This window comes from Mesoplodon bidens (assembly GCF_964165515.1).
Source record: "Mesoplodon bidens genome assembly, chromosome: 9".
Lineage (NCBI taxonomy): Eukaryota > Metazoa > Chordata > Mammalia > Artiodactyla > Ziphiidae > Mesoplodon > Mesoplodon bidens.
This window is the reverse complement of record NC_138166.1, coordinates 15275664-15296379: the sequence shown is the minus strand read 5'-3', so window position 1 is coordinate 15296379 and position 20716 is coordinate 15275664. Positions and strand designations below refer to the sequence as shown.

Genomic DNA, 20716 nt, shown 5'->3' with positions numbered 1-20716 from the left:
CCATGAAATATCTTCCATCCACTTAAAAACTGTGTTTTTACAGTATATAACAACATGGGAAATGCACATGCTATAAAGTAAAGGCAAATATGTAATGAGAAATATAGTGTAAGATCATATTTGATAAACATTTAAAAAACTTGATATACTTGTACAAATCAGTAAGACTAGAAATAAATGACCAGGTGACTTATGTACATTTCTGGATATTCCAAAATTTCTACAATAAACTTAAAGTGACTTTATAATTTTTAAAACAGGGTATAAATAACACAGACAGTACGGCCAACAATTATGTAAATTACACAAAAGTAGAAGGAAACAAACTAAACTGTCAATCCTAATGCTGCTGAATAGTTTGAAGGAGCGTTATCGTTCGTTTTTGTTCTTTTCACACATTTTTATAACAATTATGCATTCCTCTCATAATCAGGGAACTAAAGAGAGTGGTGAGGAGACCAAGGGAACAGGTTAGAATGTTACCTACTCACCTGCAAAAGCAGCCAGCCTCACTCTTATCAGATAATACACTTCAAAAAGGGCACTTTCACCGGAAGGAAAGTGGGGGGAGAGGGTTGAATTGGGAGATTGGGATGGACATCTACACTACTACTATATATAAAATAGATAACTAATAAGGACCTACTGTATAGCACAGGGAACTCTACTCAATACTCTGTAATGACCTATACAGGGAAAGAATCTAAAAAAAGAGTGGATATATGCATATGTATAACTGATTCACTTTGTTGTACACCTGAAACTAACACAACACTGTAAATCAAGTATACCCCAATAAAAAGTTTTTTAAAAGGGCACTTTTTTCTTCGAGAACTTCTGCCTGGATTATAGCCAAGAACAAATCTGGTACAGAAGAATGAATACCTGAGAATCTTAAGAAAAGTTTTGAGTCCCACACCTCAACCTCATAAATGTCATGTCGTTCAGGTTAAGTTTGTGGTAAAACAAATACATAAAGATATAGTGGTTGGGAGGCTTCACTTCCCAGCTTATTAAACTGTTGGAAATCTTAGAGACACTGGAGTGGTTTAACTGCCATGTCACTTTGAAAGGAGTCTAAGGAAAGTGGTCATACCGAGCCTTCCTGTTTCCGGGCTCACTTTCCACCTGTCAGGGTAACGGCACTCAAGCCACAAGGAGCTGACGTGGCTTGGAACTATTTGGGAGTCCTAAATAAAGCCAAACTTAAAATTAAGACATAATAATGCACATGCTTTCCATAATTTAAAAGTGAATGCTAGCAAGGTGTTCTGGCTATTGTCGAATAAGGAGTTCAACAAATCTTCTCCTTGAAAAGCAACTCTAAAACTGGACTAGATGAACCAGACAGCAAGTTCAGTTTTGGGGAAATGACCGAAGGCTTACAACTATGTGAGAAGTGCTTGAAACGCTGCAGAATTGCGGGAACGACCATGTTTCTCTTTCCTTTAGCTGCCCCCGCTTCTTCCCCCACCTGCCATCACCCAGCTCCATTGCATGAAGGTTCTTCTAGAGTATGGCAGGCCGTAAGGACTGACGGCAAACTTACATGGTTGAAGGAGCTCATTTAATCTGGGGTGAGAAGTGATGCAATGGTGAAATGACAGACTTAGTGGTATGTGAGCACAGGGGCCAGAGCCTCTGCTGGTTTGAGGTGATGGTCATGGCTGCAGCAAGCATATGCTTGGCTAAAGCTGTGTGCATACACAACGGAAACCCAAGAGAACCCATGCTATAGCCTAAAAACCATGAGGCTGTGAGCATATGCAGAGGACGTGTGAAAATATTCAGCAAAAGAAGACTCAAAAAGCTGAAAAAGCTTTTTGAAGAAGACTCAAAAAGACCTGAAATTTGAATGTGCTATCCAATACATATAAATATCCATTTGGCCGAGGATGAAAGTCTTAATCAAGGTGACTGACCACAAAGGCTGTCTAATCATTGGCTACCACTAAGCTATGTAGACACAGGGGTGACCCCTAGGAAGCCAGGCTTAAAAATAAAAGAATTAAAAACAACAACAACTGAAAAGACACAGCCACACACCATAGGGGACATAATTTCGCAGACTTAGCCCACACCAGCATGCATGGTGTCAAATTCAAATTTCAATGCCTTACTCAGCCATAAAAAGGAACGAAATTGGGTCATTTGTAGAGACGTGGATGGATCTAGAGACTGTCATACAGAGTGAAGTAAGTCAGAAAGAGAAAACCAAATATCGTGTATTAACGCATATACGTGGAACCTAGAAAAATGGTACAGATGAACCGGTTTGCAGGGCAGAAATTGAGACACAGAGGAAGAGAACAAACGTATGGACACCAAGCGGGGTAAGTGGCGGGGTGGGGGTGGTGGTGGTGGTGTGATGAATTGGGAGATTGGGATTGACATATATACACTGATGTGCATAAAACTGATGACTAATAAGGACCTGCTGCTGTACAAAAAAATAAATAAAATAAAATTCAAAAAAAAAAGATGTTTCAAAAACTCCAGAAAACTTATCTAACATACAAAAATGGCCCATAATTTATAAAGGTAAACTAGTATTTCAATGTTAAATTCCATTTTATTTTAGTGACTTCTATTTATTTATTTTTTTAGACCTCAGGCAGTTTATTTTACTAACTAGTTTTTTTTCAAATGTACTAATAAAACCACATTTTGCAGTGTATATATATACACATGTTTAACACAAATAGACTCATAGTGTACATACTCTTCTACAAGTTGCCTTTTTTTAACTTAATATATAGTAGACATCTTTTCATATTAATTTACGAACCTCAGCCTCCTTTTAACAGCCTCATAGGATTTATGATAAGGATGCACCATACGTTATTTAAATGTTTTGCCTCTTTTAGGTGTTCCCAGGCTTGGGTTTCATTTTGCTCTGTTTTACTTTATAAACAATACTGCACTGAACATCCTTGCCCACAGATCCTTGTGCGGTGTGGCCACACCCATTTTAGAAGGCACACACACTCACAAAAATTTCAATGCCTTCATCTAGATTTGTTTGGCACGGATGATAGTATGCAATGAGCTATTCTTCATTTTAAGTCAGTCTTTCAGTGATTCAAGAGGTGACAAATTACCTTTTCTCCAGCATCACAACTGGTTCATTTAAATTGTCTGAGCACATAACAACCTCAACCCAATCATCTGAGAAAGGACTCTGCTTCCTCATTCTTTCCATTTAATACACAGGCAAACAGGATATGGCTAAACCAACAAGCAAATCTGTAAAACAAACCACCTTTATATCCTTTAAAAGTACATCCACTAAAATGTGCTAATTTTCCAACGCTCTGTGATCCTAAAATTCAAGCCATTCCTTTACAAGGAAAAATGCTAACATTTAAATTTCTGGTGCCTCCAATTTCTTTCTCTTGTCATTCATTCCTTCAACAGTTCTAAGTTTACTATGTGCCAGGCACTATATTAGGTGCTAGAGAAAGACAAGAAAAGGCAAGGCAGGCCCCAGACACTCTCTTATTGATAGGGACCAATTAGCACTGTTTAAGGGCAAAAAGCTTATAACTTCTGCTACTAGAAGACTATCTAATATTTGTCTGCTGACCTCATAAGAAAGCTTTATTTTAAAGTAAAATCTTCTTTTCTAGGCACATTAATTCCAATAATAGTTTTCAATCTTAATTCTTTCCTGAATTGAACATTCAGACAATGAAAATATAATACAATAAAGTAAGTCACTTTGAACACTCCTCTGCCCACTACTAATCTGGGCTTTGTCTTATACAATGCGGCCACCCAGTGGAACACTGACAGGGTTGTTTTTGTTTAGCTTCATAATTCAATGAAATGGTAATGCTTCCAACTGCCACTAGGTGGTGGTAAAAGTCAAAGAAGGAAGCCAATGGCTTGCTGGATGAAAAATGCCTGAGGTATTCCTCACATTTTTATCCTGTTGTTCTGAACTTCTAATTAAAAAAATACATTGGGGCTGAGAAGTTTTATTAGTCTTAGAAAAAAAGTTATACAAAAGCATGAACTGTAATGCAAACTTTTTTTCTGGAAGAATGAGTCCTGTGACATACAAAAATCTCAAGGAAATCATCCTTATAATGAGGTAATGAAAGTTTAATACTTATTCTAGTTTCTGCTGGCTGAGAAATAGCTTTTCTGCTAATTCATATCTTTATTTCATCTAACTCTATGATTTTGTGTTTTACATTGCTTTTAAATTTAACACCAACAGTCCAGAATATCAAGTTACTTCGAATTCCCCTAATATCCTATGTCCCATTGTTGTGCCTTTGTTTTTCAGTTTTTTTTCTGCGGTAAGCGGGCCTCTCACTGTTGTGGTCTCTCCCGTTGTGGAGCACAGGCTCCGGACGCGCAGGCTCAGAGGCCATGGCTCACGGGCCCAGCCGCTCCGCGGCATGTGGGATCTTCCCGGACCGGGGCACGAACCCGTGTCCCCTGCATCAGCAGGCGGACTCTCAACCACTGCGCCACCAGGGAAGCCCTGTTGTGCCTTTGATATTCACGTGGCTCTTTCTGCCTGGAGTCTGTTTTTACTCTAGTGTGTGTGTGTGTGTGTGTGTGTGTGTGTGTGTTTAAAATATTTACTAAATGTAATGTGGGGAATAAAACAACGTAGTCTCTAACCCAAGTTTATATCCCAGTAATAGAAACAGGCCAAGTCACTGCCAAAGACAGTGCAGTCAACACAGGATGACAGGGTTGTGGGAGAGATCTTACAGACTGAGGCAAAAGACCCCCTACCTAGGAGTGCTGGGAGCCAGGGGGAGGGTGGGAGTGGGGAGAAGCCTTCTGCACGTGTGAGTGGAAACTAGGACTGCAGAGGGTAATGTCAAGGATAGAACAAGCAAGATGCACAATGGCTTGAGGGTGTTAGTGTATTTTCAGAAAGCTAAGAACAGCACACAAGGAGCATAATGAGAAGAGAGCTTGGATCCCTGGGTAAGGGTGGACACAGAGGTGCTAAGGATCCAATGACTTTCTTAACCCTTTGCGCCACTGAAGGCTTTCAAGCAAGGAACTAATGTGATCAATTCTGCATATTCATTAAAACTGAAAGGCTGTATATTAGCTATGATCATGGACTCTAGACCTGGAGCTGGGGTTCAAATCCTCCACCTTCTTACTCTTTGTGTGATGCTGGACAAACTACCTCACTTCTCTGTGTCTCAACTTGCTCATCTCTACAACAGGGATAATGAGACTTTTACCTCATAGAGTGGTTAAGAAGAACCTTTAGAACAATGCAATTGTTCTATTTAACATGGCATTCTAGTGGCTGGTTGGGAGAAGGCAACTGAGGAGGAGGCTGTTGCAGAAACTGAGATGAGAAATGCTGGGGACTTCCCTGGCGGTCTAGTGGTTAAGACTCCGTGCTTCCAATGGAGGGGGCGCGAGTTCCAGTCCTGGTCAGGGAGCTAAGATCCTACATGCCGTGCGGCGCGGCCAAAAAAAAAAGAAATGAGAAATGCTGAACTGAGGCTACAGATATGATAAGTGGTGCAATTTAAATGAAATCAAGGAGGCAGAAACAAAGAGGATCAAGATGGCGTGGTGAACGATGGGCCGGGAGCCACAGGTAAGGGGAAGAGTCCCCAGTGAGGCTCTGGTTTCTGACTTGGGCAACTGGGTAGGCAGTGCTGCTACTCTCAGACATGGCGGATTGTGGAGGAAGGTCAGTTAGGGGATGACAGATAACAGAGCATAGAGACCCTCCCCCCGGCCACACATCAGGTCTAAGGCCCTCTACCACGTTTATTTTCACATCTCTGCATCTCATCACAGGTCGCACATCAAGACCACGTCTTAGTCTTAGTTATATTCACATTCTAAATGCCTGGTATGTTAAATGTTTGCTAAGCGTATTGAGAAGTAGAGGGGGTAGTGAGGGGGAGAGGGGGACCAAGTCCTGAATGATGGACAAAGACGCAAATGATAATCAAATTTTGTACCTGCTTCGGATTCAGGAGGAGAATAAAACTGACCATCAGAAAGACCACCAGGTATCAGTGCTGCCCTCTCCGAGGCATCCTGAACTATCAGCAGTCCTGGAAGAGAAGAAATTCAGATACTGGGAATGATGTCAGTGTTCTGGTAGCTTAGTGGTCAGGTTAATCACAATAAAATGGTGTTACTATTACATTAAAAAAAAAAACTCTTAGCAGGAAGGGTACTCTGAAAATCTTTCAACCAAAAACAAAGTGGTATTAATAAACTATATGAACCAGTACAATAAGGACAGATTTCAACTAGTTAAAAAAAATTGCTTCATGTTACTCATGGGATTCTTTGGCTCCGTATTTATAGCATCTTTCCCTTTGGAAATAACCTACTTCCCGATAGAAATCAACAACATCAAAACCAAAGCACAAAGCCAAACAAAAAACCTGGTCATGCTTTACATCTGTGTCTGGTTAGAGAAATGGCAGACATAAGGCATCAAAGCACTAGCACATGATGAGAGAGGCTGTCGACAATGAGTTCTTCTGGCTGAGTTAACACCGAGATAAAGCTAGAGGAAGCACCGTGCCAAATAGTAGGTGCCAGGTATGCATGTAATACATGCTACAGTGAAAATAAGTGCTGCTTTCAATTTTTTCATTAATTATATGTTCTGCTTTATTAGTTACTTTGAGTTTGGTTTAATCACATAGGCATGCGAGCCTCAGTCACATTAACAGTTGATAATGCTTTCAATAAAGTTCAGTTTGATGTTTATATACAACTTTTTATTTTTTATTTTTGGCTGTGCCATGCGGCAGGGGGATCTTAGTTCCCCAACCAGGGATCGAACCTGTGCCCCCTGCAGTGGACACGCAGAGTGCCAACCACAGGACCACCAGGGAAGTCCTCTATTTACAACTTTTTTAAAAAGTGGCTTCCGTTAGCTTTATTTGTCCCCTTTTCACAATACATTTTCATAAAGGAACAGAGGGCACAGAACAGAAGACGGATCTTGGTCTGATTCATGTGTTTTAAAATCTACACTTGAAATTATAATTCTTTTCTTCTAGATCTCTTCTTTGTATATGAGCTTTTGAAAAATAAAACCACTTGCAAGGTTATTTTCCCTTCTGCTGTATCTTGAGGTTACAATCATGCTTAACTTTCTATAAGACACAAGGATTTTTTTTTTCCTATTAGGCAGGGCAAATCCAGCCAGATGACTGACAGAGCATAAAAACAGCATGTCTTGAAACTGCCCGGGTCTCTGCATTGAACTTTGATTATATCACCTCTAAGAGGGTAGGTGGGATGTGCAGGCTTTCACTGAGGCCATCATGCAGAGAAGAATTTCAGCCCCATAGTTCATCCTAAAGCTCAATCAATCATTTGGATTTCCCGGTGAATATCCAGTGATGCTCAAAGCCACACAGAGAGATTATAACAGCCTTGACAGGACTCATGACTACATAACGTCAGCTCTCACTCTGCTCCTCAGAAGAGGACTGGAAAGCCTGAGATGGGTGAACATTTCCAGCTGGCTAACTCCCTCCTCTCCATCAAACCATCCCCCTGTAGGCACTCAGCTGTTATTCACACTGTGGCCCATTCAAAGGCACCACCTGTGGGATGGACAGCAAAGGGAGACTCTGGAAAATTGAGGACTTCTATGTAGAATTGCTATCTCGGCACAAAATGCTTTGTGTCCTCCAGTTATTACTGACAGGGAGAAAAGGTCAACCTGTCCGAGGAGAAGGAGGTGTTGGCTGTTGTTGCTGCTGGAATGTCTTTTCCACCAGTGTTCACACTTCCTTCCGGGGAAGCCTGGCCTAACAGCTGGAGTGAGGAGCCACACCCTGTCCCTGTCCTTTCACCCAACCCTTCCCTCGATGTCTGCTGCAGCCCTGCAGGGTGGAGACATGCGATCTGCCTAACTGCACCCAGAGCTCCATGCAAAGCCAGATCTCTGAACCCTCCTACACTGTTGGTGGGAATGTAAATTGTTCCAGCCGCTATGCAGAACAGTATGGAGTACACTTAAAAAACTAAAAATAAAGCTATCATATGATCCAGCAATTCCACTCCTGGGAAAACCGTAATTCGAAAAGATACACACACCCCAATGTTCACTGCAGCACTATTTACAATAACCAAGACATGGAATCAACCTAAATGTCCATGGACAAAGGAATGGATAAGGAAAATGTGGTATATATATACAATGGAATACTACTCAGCCATAAAAAAGAATGAAATAATGCCATTTGCAGCAACATGGATGGACGTAGAGATTAGCATACTGAGTGAAGTAAGTCAGACAGAGAAAGACCAATATCATGATACCACTTATATGTGGAATCTAAAAATGATACAAATAAACTTATTTACAAAAGGGACACAGACTCACAGACTTAGAAAACGAATGTATAGTTACCAAAGGGGAAAGGTGGGGGGAGGGATAAATTAGGAGCTTGGAATTAACATACACACACTACTATATATAAAACAGATAATCAACAAGGACCTACTGTACAGCACAGGGAACTCTACTCAATACTCTGTAATAACCTATCTGGGAAAAGAATCTGGAAAAGAATAGATATATGTATATGTATAACTAAATCGCTTTGCTGTACAGCTGAAACTAACACAGCACTGTAAATCAACTCTGTTCCAGTATAAATAAAAATTAAAACAAACAAAGACAGACCTCTGCAGCCCCTCCTCCCAGCCTGGCCAGTCTCAGGAGGGGAACTTGGAGAGAAACTTACTGTTTTCTTCTTCTGCCTCTTGAGGTAACACCTTGAAATCCAGGAACCACGTCTCGATCCAGGCAAGGATGAAGGAAATGATGGGCAGCACGTAGCCGAAAGCCCCTTGAGAGAAAAGCTGGAAGAACAGACATGACCAGGAGAGAGAAACGCAGTTACCATGAGCTCACCCTGGAGAACGCAGCTGTGTCAGTACAGATGGTCATGGCACAGAAAAAGCGGAAAGCCATACCTTTGAGAGGATCACTTTTGCTAGTAAAAAGGCACTGGTCACTGCTGTCGTCAACTGAAAGACACATAATCCAGCAGCGTTCAAATTCGATATTTTACACTCTGAAGGCACCTTCCTCAAGCAAGAGACCCACCTGAGCCAGGAGCAGGTAATGCCTGAAAGGGTCTGTCTCACCCAGCTCCCTCCCATGTCACTCTATCCCCTAAACCAGATGGGGGCAAAGTGGGCTTCCACGTGGCACACGAGCCCTGACTGGCAGCTTGAGGTTTCCCTTCACCCACGCGCTGTGTGTTGGGAAACTGTTTTGTCCACTAGAGGGTACAACATGCAAAGATGCTATCGGCATAGGAGAAAGGACCAGTGAAATAGAGAGGCAAGCCTCCTCCAGGGCTTGGGAAGCCCAGAGACAGTCCCACAGCACCTGGGGTTTGTCTCTCCATCCTTCAACTAATATTTGTAGCAATATGAAACCTGACCAAAGTTGAGTGCCAACAGCAGCCATGCCTGACAAGACGGAGGTTGGGGAACATCAGGCATCATGCTTAGTGTTGACAAAGTTGCAGAGTTAGTTTTGCCAGCAAAACAAAACATACACACACACACACACTAGCCAGACACACACATACACACACACACAACACGGGAGGGGAGGCTTTTTACATTCTGATACTAATTAACTTTACAGGCTGACACTAAGTGCTCTTCAGGTACCAGCTGACTCCTTCCAGCTGCCTGGCCCCCTCTCTGTAAACGTTTTTTAAAACGAGAATCAAAACCAATAAAATGGCTGTGCTAAATGTGACCTGTCCCTTTGTTGATCATTTCAAAGAAGAGATTGAAGAAACTCTCTTAAAACTCTCATTGCACGTCAACCACTTTCCTGAAACAAACACTGAGACAGATGGTCTGACAAATACCAGTGCACATCATGGAGACTGGAATAGAACGGCCCAAATTGGGGCTGCTGCAGACAGTGGGTAAGGGATAGCCATCACAGCCGTTTGGTATCGGCAACAGCGTACACAGTAAAGGGAGTCAGGTCCGGCTGAAACTGTCAGCCCGCACCCATGAACCGTGAGCTTGGGACTCAATGGACAGTCTCACAGCAGCCCTGGGATTCTGTGGATGCTCAGAAGAGACGGCCCAGGCAGACGCGGCCCCTGGGGGACTCCCCCTTAGGACAGCGCACAAACCCATGCCCAGCTGGACAAGCCCATGCCGGTCCCACACAGACTGAGGTCTCACCTTCCAGAAGCAGGACGGCAGGTTGGTCCTGCCCATGTCTCTCCAGTCTGAGGACTTCAACACCCCCCATATACCTGCCTCGTTAGAGCTCTCAACAAGGTGACTGTTTAGAAGTCCATGGAAACAGGGAAAATAATTCAGGCAGAACTGCTTGTAATTCTTCTCTCAATCAATAAATATCTATTGAGGGTGAAGAGCTTGTGCCAAAGCTCTGGGCTGGAGGCCAGGAAACAGAGGGGAGTTAAAAACTGCCACTGTCTTCAAGAAGCCCGAAGGCAACCATAAAAAGGGAGCTTTCCCCTTTAAGACTGCAGCGAGGGGGATAACACTGTGAGGAAGCCAGTGATCAAAATAAGCGGAGAGCAAGTCGTGAAAAATCACCAAGCAGTTTCAACACAGAGGAAATTGTGCAAATCGCTTCGTGACAGAGGGACGGAACTCATCTCTCGTTTGCATAATGAGGTAGAGGGTGGGCTGATGCTTGGACCACAGTCACGGGTCGGCCCCTAGATTCCTCACTTGCCTCAGTCTCCATAGCGACAAGGCTAGTTACTCATTACCTTTGGAAAGAAGCCCCAGAGAGTGAAACCTACTGAGGTGTGGAGGACAGGGACTCAGGAAAAGCAAGCGGAATCCAACCCAGATGGAATTCACATCTGCCCGCAGCTCAGCCCTCTTGTGAGCAGGCCCCAGCCACCAAAATCGGAGGGGAGGGACCACTCACCAGGCGTACTCACCGCTATGGCCCACCAATGGCGCAGTCTGCACACGGCATATGCAAGTATTAACACTTTAAATCGAAAAACTGCCAAAAGCTGTATTAAAAAGAAAAGACAAGATAAGTTTTAAGGAATATACACAAAGGTAAAATCACTGGGTTTTAGGAAGAACCCACCAAAGTGTCTTCACTGTTCTGATTTAGCTGAAAACTGTCACAGATGGGTACTGGTCTACAGACCAGCGTTTGGAATCCTCTGTTCTAGAATTTATGGAATACCGCCCAAAGAGGGATTCAAATCAACTTCCCATTATCAACAAAAGAATATATAGTTAGATATTTATTTTTCCTTTCTACTTAAGTCCATATATATATTCTGATATCCTTTTAAGGTTGGAGAAAATGCTTTGAAAGTTTCCGCTCCAGTACCTTTTCACTCCAAGTACAAATACTGACTTTTTGGAAGATACCAGATTCTTAGTGAAGTCCACTGTAAAGCTCTGAGTTACTGGGGTGTTGGGAGAGTTCTGCTATCCCAGGACCTGCCCTCTGATTTTTCAGGGTGGTTCAGGGACTTTTGTGAAACCTTTCATGTGCATAATTATCCCATGTAATCCCCCCAGCCCAGCAATCCCATGAGTCAACTGTCATTAAGATGGACAGAAAAATTGTCCAAGGCCACACAACTCTTAGCGAGGAAGCCACGATTTGAACCCTGGTAGCCTGAGTCCAAAGACCAGGCTCTTATCCACTATGCCTTAGGTGTCTCAGTAATTCTACTAAGGAATAAACACGGAATAAAACTTTACTAATTTTACTTGGAAAACATACTTATTCTGAATAGGGGCAAGTCAGGTGGCTCTGGAGCAATGCCTCAGGGTAGGGGGTCGGCCCAAAGTTCCTCACTAATCACAACTACTGAAAGGCTGGAGGCTGACAACTTCTTTGCTGCCACTGGCTGGGTGACCTCACTGAAGATCCTTTCACGTAAATGAACTTTGCAGTTGTTTTTGTTTTAATTTCCTGCTTTCATTAAACACGTGTTTTCTAATAATCTGCTAACCATTTAGTTTCTCTATGTATTCCTACCCCTATCTCTGCATTCTGGACTTGGCAAAAGTATAAATCTTTATTCCTCTATCTCAAAGTCTCCCAGATCCCAAGGTTTCCTGGAGGCTGTGTCCATTTCCAGGGCCAGGCATGACAGTCTTGCCAAGCTGAGCTAATAGGTCCCACCTATTTGTCCAATATCATTAATTCCCTAAGCAGAGTTCAGACAATCCTTGGAGATCTGGCCAGTGGATTAACTTGGCTTCCCGGTAAGTCCTGGCTCAGACTATGTTAAGATAAATTCAACAGGGGAAATAAAAGGAAAAAGAGAAGTCAATTTTGTTATTCTATGTCAATAGTTTTACAGGAAAAAATTATCAAGAGGTTTGGGATCTCACATGCTCCGCCACCAAGTTCAGTGACCTGAGGTAGGTCAAGACACTGAACCATGAGACTCAATTTCTTCATCTGGAAAAGGAGATTAAATTATATCAGTGGTGTTCCAAATATTCTGTAGCAGCCAAACACTTTTCCAAAACAATCTTATTGGAACCCTAACATACCGTACAGATGAAAATGGAATTACTCAGATTGCAAGGGGGTGATGACATGAACCCTGATCTCTATTTACTGGGAACCCCGTCTCTTTCCTCATACATACTTCTGCGATGAGTGTGGGAAACACAAAACAAAACAAGACTTTTTAGAGTAGTATGAAAACCACTAGAAAATATAATCAGTAATACTCTTCATCCAAAACTAATGATGATAATAACTGTGATTGCAGGTGAGTCTCTGAGCTCCTAGGACATACCTATCATTGGGCTTAAGTGCTTTCCAGGTATTATTTCATTTACTCTTCAGAACGATGATGATCTCATTTCACATATGAGGAAACTGAAGTTTAGACCTAATATATTCAAAGATATACAATGAGTGATACTGTTGTGAATCAAACCCAGGTTTTTCTGAATTCAAGGGTCTTATCCGTTGTGCACACAGCTTCTAAAGATAGTGAGTAAAGTAGTTAAAATGAATTTAGGGGGGGATTCTTTATGAATTTTAATTGCCTATGTCGTGTCTAACACAATGTTAGAATCGGACTGACTTACACTATCACCTATAAAGAGATACCGTGAGATGTATTAAACCCAACCAAAGTCACAGTGTGTCCTGGAAAGATACTGCCTCATCTACAGATGCTTGCATCTATTTAATTCTACAACTGACTAGTTTTGCCCAAGATTATCAATATATCACTTTTCTCAAAAACTCCTATTATGGAAAAATGAAACAGAATTATTTTTTAAAATATACACAGCAGTCTATCTCAAGACAGAAAAGGAATGGCATTTTCATGTGTTATTATGTAAACAGGTACATTTTCCTTTCAGTGATTAGGGTCTGTCAGTGGCGTCTATCTCAGCCATTTTAAAGAATAAAGGAAAATCAGAATGGCTTCTTCTGCTATGCTCCCGTAGTTCTCATTAATCTTTTTTTTTCCTTGAGATGACCAGGCAATTCCTTAGAAAGAGAAAGAGAAAGGGAGAGAGAGAGAGAGAGAGAGAGAGAGAGAGAGAGAGAGAGAGAGAGAGCACACTGAATGGTCCAAGAATAAGGAAAAAGGAAAGATAATGTTTAAAAGAGGAAAAAAGAATGGCATAGAATCTGAGGTCTACTGACAGGAAATCTGCCTTTTGGTTAGTTTCATCATGTCCAAAATGAAACCTACAACAGAGAATACTTACAAATATATCAAAATAAGAAGAGTAGTAGTCATACTGCACCACCTCTTTCTCTAACGTGTTCTCAATACCTCCATTCACCTGGGAAGGAGAGGAAGAAGTAAAGATGAGGAGAGTTATGTGTGAAAATAATACAAGAGAACATACAAGTAAGGTTTTGCATACACTTTTCTGCCTTCTCCTAACCCAGAAATGTTAAAATATGGGAGAAAAGAACGCTCATAATTCGAATAGAAAAATGCTGAAGAGCATTTCCCACTTGAATTCTGAGTTCATTTGTTCAACAAATATAAATATATAATGACGAACAGTGCCGTTTTTTGTAGTTCATATTTTGGTAAACTGAAATGTTAAATGTGAAAACTAATTTTTTTTCTCTTGTAAAATAAAGTCTTCAATCACACAAACATATATTTTTATTATTATTATTTTTTAACATCTTTATTGGAGTATAATTGCTTTACAATGGTGTGTTAGTTGCTGCTCTATAACAAAGTGGATCAGTTATATGTATACATATGTTCCCATATCTCCTCCCTCTTGCGTCTCCCTCCCACCCTCCCTATCCCACCCCTCTAGGTGGTCACAAAGCACCGAGCTGCTCTCCCTGTGCTATGCGGCTGCTTCCCACTAGCTATCTATTTTACATTTGGTAGTGTATATATGTCCATGCCACTCTCTCACTTTGTCCCAGCTTACCCTTCCCCCTCCCCGTGTCCTCAAGTCCATTCTCTACATCTGTGTCTTCAATCCTGTCCTGCCCCTAGGTTCTTCAGAACCATTTTTTTTTAATTCCATATATATGTGTTAGCATACGGTATTTGTCTTTCTCTTTCTGACTTACTTCACTCTGTATGACAGACTCTAGGTCCTTCCACCTCATTACAAACAACTCAATTTTGTTTCTTTTTATGGCTGAGTGATATTCCATTGTATATACAAACATATTTTTAAAGAAGAAAATTAACATTTATCCAGGGCTCCCCTCACTTTCTGACCACTGCACTATTTTAAGTCTTGGAAGGTCAAGTGGTCCCCTGATCTCTGAGCACACATCCATGACGACAGTTATCATGACACAGGATAGAAGTGTAAAAAATCTCCTGGTTGCTCCTAGCACTTTAAAATTCTGCACTCTTATCAACTTATATGTATACGTATATATTTTAACTTGAATAGATAACAAAATAAGGACCAGATTAGACCTATGTGAGAAAGTTATAGTAGATGATGAAAATTAAACCTAATACGATAAATTTTCTGTCCTCTCCCAATTCTCCTGTCAAGATGAATTTTAAATGATCAAGTTCAAAATTCTGCATATCGAACTATATAGAATACTAATCAAGGAAGGGAACGTATGCGTGGCAGCGAATGCAGCATTCTAAGCAGACCCTCTGTAAGGTGAGGGCCCGTGGATTAGCTGCTAATAGGGAACATGATGTACAACAGTAAATTCACGGTTCTGATCTAGAGCACAGACATTGCTGGTCCTGGCAAACCAGTGTAGCTGGTCTGAGAAGGGCAAATTAGAGGGCAATTAACCCAAGACCTGGGTAAAAGAAAAAAGGGGAAAAAAATCAATAAGGAATACCTTTGCAAGGTTTGCTAATTGGTCAAATTAGAATAAAAGTTGCCAAAAGGAAAGGATTCTCTTGGCTTAGATACCTTTTCAAGTACAGTTGACCCTTAAGCAACAGGGGTTTGGACTGCACGGGTCCACTTACACGTGGATATTTTGCAATAGTAAATACTACAGTACTACATGGTCCATGGTTGGTTGAATCCGTGGTTGTGGAGGAACCTCAGATACGGAGGGCTGGCTACAGATTATACAAAGATTACTGTCCCCATCCCCGGCATGCTGGGGTCAAGGGTCAACTGTACTTGTTATGAAAATGGAGTATACCATAAACACTATTCTGTACTTTAAACCCCTTAAGGAGGCTCAGACTTCTGTGTAATTTGTGCAGGTTGCCTACAGACCTGCCTGACTATAGGTAGACCTTTACAAATGAATAGAATTGAAAACCTGGGAGCAAGGAGAATTAAAAGCCAACCAACTGTCTAGTCTCACTGCTATGTCTTTTCAGACTAAGGAAACTTACCAATATCCAACATATTTTTTAAAAAGATTATTCCAAGTAGCCTACGGCAAAGAGGAGTTCTCTACCACATAGAAGTTACCCCTCCTGGCTGAGAGAACAGGAATTAAAGCTGCTGATAACAGTTCAATAACTAGCCAGTAGAAAAGGGTTCTCTTCGGTATCCATATACTTTAAGATTCCCTGATTACGTGTTGCCTTTAAATATAGAAATCTAAAATCTACATTTCTAGCCCATCTTGTACTCTAACTTATTTCAAAATCTTCGTCATCTCTAGCACAAGATGTCCCAGATTCATCTTTAGTTTCACATGGAACCCCTTCCCAATCAGAGTTCTGCCAGAGCTGGTACTGTTATTCTAGGCTCCATCCTTAGAAATCTTAAGAGTCATCTTTGGATACTGGGGGTGATAAAATCAGCCTATCAACAAATCGTCTGATATTTCTTCCTTTAGTATGTCTCTCAAGTGAGCTGCTCCTTTTCTACTCCTACCACCTTCCATGGGGCTCCTTCAGCAGTTTCTGAGTTAATGTTCTTACTGTCAGTCTGCCCGGAATTTATCCTAATCTGCAAACCACGGCCATGATCTTGATCCATTCACCAAATATCTGTTGAGCACCTAGTGAATGCCAAGGACTGTTCTAAACACAGGAAATACTCCAGTAAACAAAACAATATATCTGCCTTTATGGAGCTTCCATGCTAGCAAGTGGAGATAGAGACACATAAGAAAATCAGTGCTACAAAGAGGACAGAAACAGGACAGTGTGATGGAATAATAGTTGAGTCCGTTGGGTTGGGTGGTCATGGAAGTCTTCTCTTCATGACATTTAAACTGATACCAGCATGCTAAGTTGAAATCTACATCAAGATAAAGGAAATTAACCATTTCATATAGAAGGAACTAGTATTAAGGTCTAAGACAGAAGAGGGCTTGTTCCATTCTGAGAACAGAAGTCTGGCTGATCTGGGTGGGCCAGGAACAGAGGGTGGGAAAGGAAGTCTGGGTTGGCTTCTGGGGGGCTTTGCAAGCCAAGTTTCAGCATTTGGACTTTATGCTAAGTGCTCCGGTTAAGTCCATGAAGGGTTTTAAACAGAAAGTAACATCTGATTTACGTTTTTACTTTTAATCGTCACTCTGGATTCTATCAGGAGAATGGATTTGGGGAGGGCAAGTGTGGAAGCAGGCAAACTGGTCAGGCACAGACAGGGTGCAGTAGTTTGGATGAGTAGTAATGTTGGCTTGGTCGAGGGGGGCAATGGTAGAAATGGAGAGAAGGGATCACATTGTGAGTATATTTTGCAGGCAGATTTGACAGGACTTACTTTTAGATTGGACAGGGGGCATGAGAAATACAAAACAAACGAGCAAATCAATCAGGGATGATTCTTCACCTTTGGCCTGAGCATCAGGGTATTTTTTTACTGATAAAGAAGTGGGTGTGTGTATGTGTCATCGGAGAGCAATGTCAAGTTAAGCGTCCAAATCGACATAGCAGGTAGGTTGTGATGTAATGTGGAATGTGAGTCAGTGACCTCTGGAACCTCTCAAAGCCGTGTTTTTCAATCTGCTCTAGAACCTATCTCAGCTCACAACTGAGGTAAGTCCAACACTTCCATGTAGCCCTTTAAGAATTTCAATTGTTTAGAACCAGGTTACCTAGGCAATTTCATTTCCTATAGGCACCTTATTTCTAGCCAGGCTAATATTTTCTCTGCATCTGCCTTTGTCCCCTCCAAAACACACACACACACACACCTGCATAAGCACAACAGTCTTGCCTCAGTGCTTCTGTTCACCTCCATCTCGAAACCCTCTCCCTATTGGTCCCACCATCCAATCCTAGATCACCCTTCTATCCCCAATTCCACTCTTCAGATAATTCCAACCCACTGAACTCTCCCAGTGAGCTTTTGTTATCATGGGTCATCACAGTTTAACTATAGAACATAAGGACAGTGGGGTAATAAAATCAGAATCAGAATCAGTAGGATAATAAATACCTGAAACATAAGTGTAACAATAGAGAGAGATTAATAACCAACTTGTTTTTTCTCTTTCTGGGTAGAATTTATTTGGCTAATAGTAAATTACATAATCTATAGTTATATAGAGCTTCGTAACTGCCAAGGGGCTGTGGGATATATCTTTTTATTTGCTCCTCACAAGAATTCACAAGGAAGGCAAGACAGGTATTAGCTCAGTTAACTGACTGAGAAACCAAGGCTCAGAGAACTTACATGGCTTGCCTGAGGCCACAGAGTTGGCCATGACAGCTCTGGGACAAATTAGAAGCATTCTGACACTTTCTGGTATACCAGTTAGAAAATAAGAAGACAGGCAATAAGCACTGATAAAGGTCTTTCTTGAACCATAATCTCAACCAGTGTCAAAAGCTGAAAAAGAAAAACAACTTCCCTTCTCCTGCCATTTTGATCCCTGTCCCTGTCAGTCTAAAGAGCCTGGGGTAAAAGAGTTTGGAGAGGAAATAGAGTCTTCAAGCAAATCAAACTGATGGTGAATTCTAGGTCCAATTTGGGAAACCAGTCTACTCAGGGGTGTACCAGCAGGTCCTACACAGAACCAGAACCATCTCTTCAACTGGCCCAAAGAAATCAGCTGGCCCAAGGTCTTCCAGCAGGAAAGTGAACCAAGGTGCTCTTAGGCTGCTCCAGCTCGCCTAGGCCCTGCACACCAGGCTGGGTTGGCGCCAGTCAGCTCCCTGGAGCCAGGAGGAAAAGTGGCTAAGTTGGAAGTCATATATGAAGGCAAAATATTTTGGTTATTGTTATGATTGCATAGAACAGCTGGGTCCCCATACTCTTTTGAAGGCCTAAGCTCTCTTTATGCTGTTTCTTTCCTGTTTTAAAGATCAACAGTAGGAGGCAATATAAGGTATCTGTTACACCTCCTCAGCTAAACTTTAAAGCTCACGTAACTTTTTGTGGAGCTTGCAACACCTGAATCAGAAGCCTATGCCTTGGCACTCAGTAAACGCATAGTCATGTGAAAATAACAGTGGATCCGAGTGATTAGAGATTTACAGAGACAGACAACAAAAGAAAAGGGATGGTACAGTGTGTAATGAAAAACCCAGGTCAGGACTGACAATTCAAAACAAATAGAACTAGGAAGTTAAATGTTTTCTTTTTTTTTAAATAGCCTTGCTAAGAAAGTCATGATATACTGTCTTAAAGATCATATACTCTTTTTTACAAATGGGGAAACTGGTAGTCAGTGGAAAAGTAAGGATAGAAACAAATTTCTTAATTGCTAGGTCTGGTGATTTTTCATTTATAAAATGGTGCATATGGATGGAACAGCTTGCTTATGATGAACGAAACAGGGTGCATCCCACTTACTTCACTTCCATTTCAATTTCCTTGAAGCAGTAAGAAAGGAGGGAAGTGAGTAGTGTAATCCCGTGACCCACCACGGCCCCATCCCATAGCTTCCCTAACTTAAGTGCACACCCAGTGGTCATGTTAGTGGCAAACCAATGAATGCCTCGAGTTTGTGCTGTCACTGTAATAATTTTAAGTGTGCTTCCTTAAGACTGCTGCTAAGCTGTCCTGTTAAAAGATGCATTTCTGGGCCTCCCTGGTGGCGCAGTGGTTGAGAGTCCGCCTGCCGATGCAGGGGATACGGGTTCGTGCCCCGGTCTGGGAAGATCCCACATGCCGCGGAGCGGCTGGGCCCGTGAGCCATGGCCGCTGGGCCTGCGCGTCCGGAGCCTGCGCTCCGCAACGGGAGAGGCCACAAGAGTGAGAGGCCCGCGTACCGCAAAAAGAAAAAAAAAAAAAAAAAAAAAAAAAAAAAAGATGCATTTCTTTTTGATCTCTCATGCTACAGCTGCTGGTTTTGAAAACATATTGCTCCTTTAAAATATATCAATTTAAATATATTCTTTAACGTGTACACATGGAACCCATGGTTAAAAGAGACATTTTAAATTACTGTTCTCATATCACTGGCTTTTTTGGTTTGAAACAAAACTAAGGCATACCCACAATGCTAGATTAACAGAAGGAAAAATCTATAAACAGAAACTTAACAGATTTGTGCTGCATATGACCTTGATTCTGGGAAAAATCTATCTTCTTTTGTTTAAATTTTTTTAATTTTCGAATATAAGTATATATCTGCTTTCATGAAGTTTTATTACTCTATTAGAATTTATGATGAAATTAAATGAATCCAATGATGCTAATTATTAAGAGTCTAGAATCTAGAACTAAAATTGCTGCTATGAATCAGAATATTAATCAGAGTTTAGATTAAGACATTGACTCTTTCTATTATGAGGCAAAATTAAAAATCATTTTCCAACAGGAATCTCAGCATCCTTTCATATTTTCTCTGTTTTAATAAATTTCTTATAAAGCACCTAGCACCATGCCTAGCAAAGAGTAGCCTCTTAATAATAAACACTAGCTAATAACTATGGCTACCCAGGCCTTAGCAAATGTTTCTTGAAAATAAATGAACTGCTGAAAGTGAAGGAAACAGACAAGTTTTGCTTGGGAGGAAGCATTCTGGAAGAGTTCACCTATTTGTTGGTAAGAAATGTAAACAGTCAAAGCCGAGGCTTTGGAGAAAACAGATATATTGGGTTAAATAAAATGTATTATTAAAATGAATTTCACCTGCTTATTTTTATTTTTGTTAAACGTAGCAGTTAGAGAACTTAAAATTACATGAGGCTTGCATTCTATTTCTATTGGGTAGTACTGGTCTAGACAATTATTTGGCAATATAACCACAAAATTTGACAAAATAGAGACAAAACTCCAAATGCCTCTAGGATTTTTTTTTGATAAAATATGAACAAATAATCTTTTGCAAAAAAATAAAAAATAAGGGCATGCAAAATCTTAGATATGGGAACTAGAA

The 20716-nt window shown here is 41.2% G+C and overlaps 1 protein-coding gene across 2 annotated transcripts in view; it reads right to left on the bottom strand.

Moving 5' to 3' along the window:
* Positions 1 to 20716, bottom strand: part of STARD3NL (STARD3 N-terminal like) — a 50437-nt gene that overhangs the window by 2455 nt on the left and 27266 nt on the right. For both annotated transcript variants that reach the window (XM_081244735.1, XM_081244736.1), the window contains exons 3-7: positions 13720 to 13797; positions 10941 to 11018; positions 8959 to 9012; positions 8727 to 8844; positions 5964 to 6059 (exon numbers count right to left, since the gene is read on the bottom strand). In XM_081244735.1, the coding sequence (XP_081100861.1) occupies positions 5964 to 6059; positions 8727 to 8844; positions 8959 to 9012; positions 10941 to 11018; positions 13720 to 13797 (424 nt within the window). The remainder of the gene's footprint in view (positions 1 to 5963; positions 6060 to 8726; positions 8845 to 8958; positions 9013 to 10940; positions 11019 to 13719; positions 13798 to 20716) is intronic.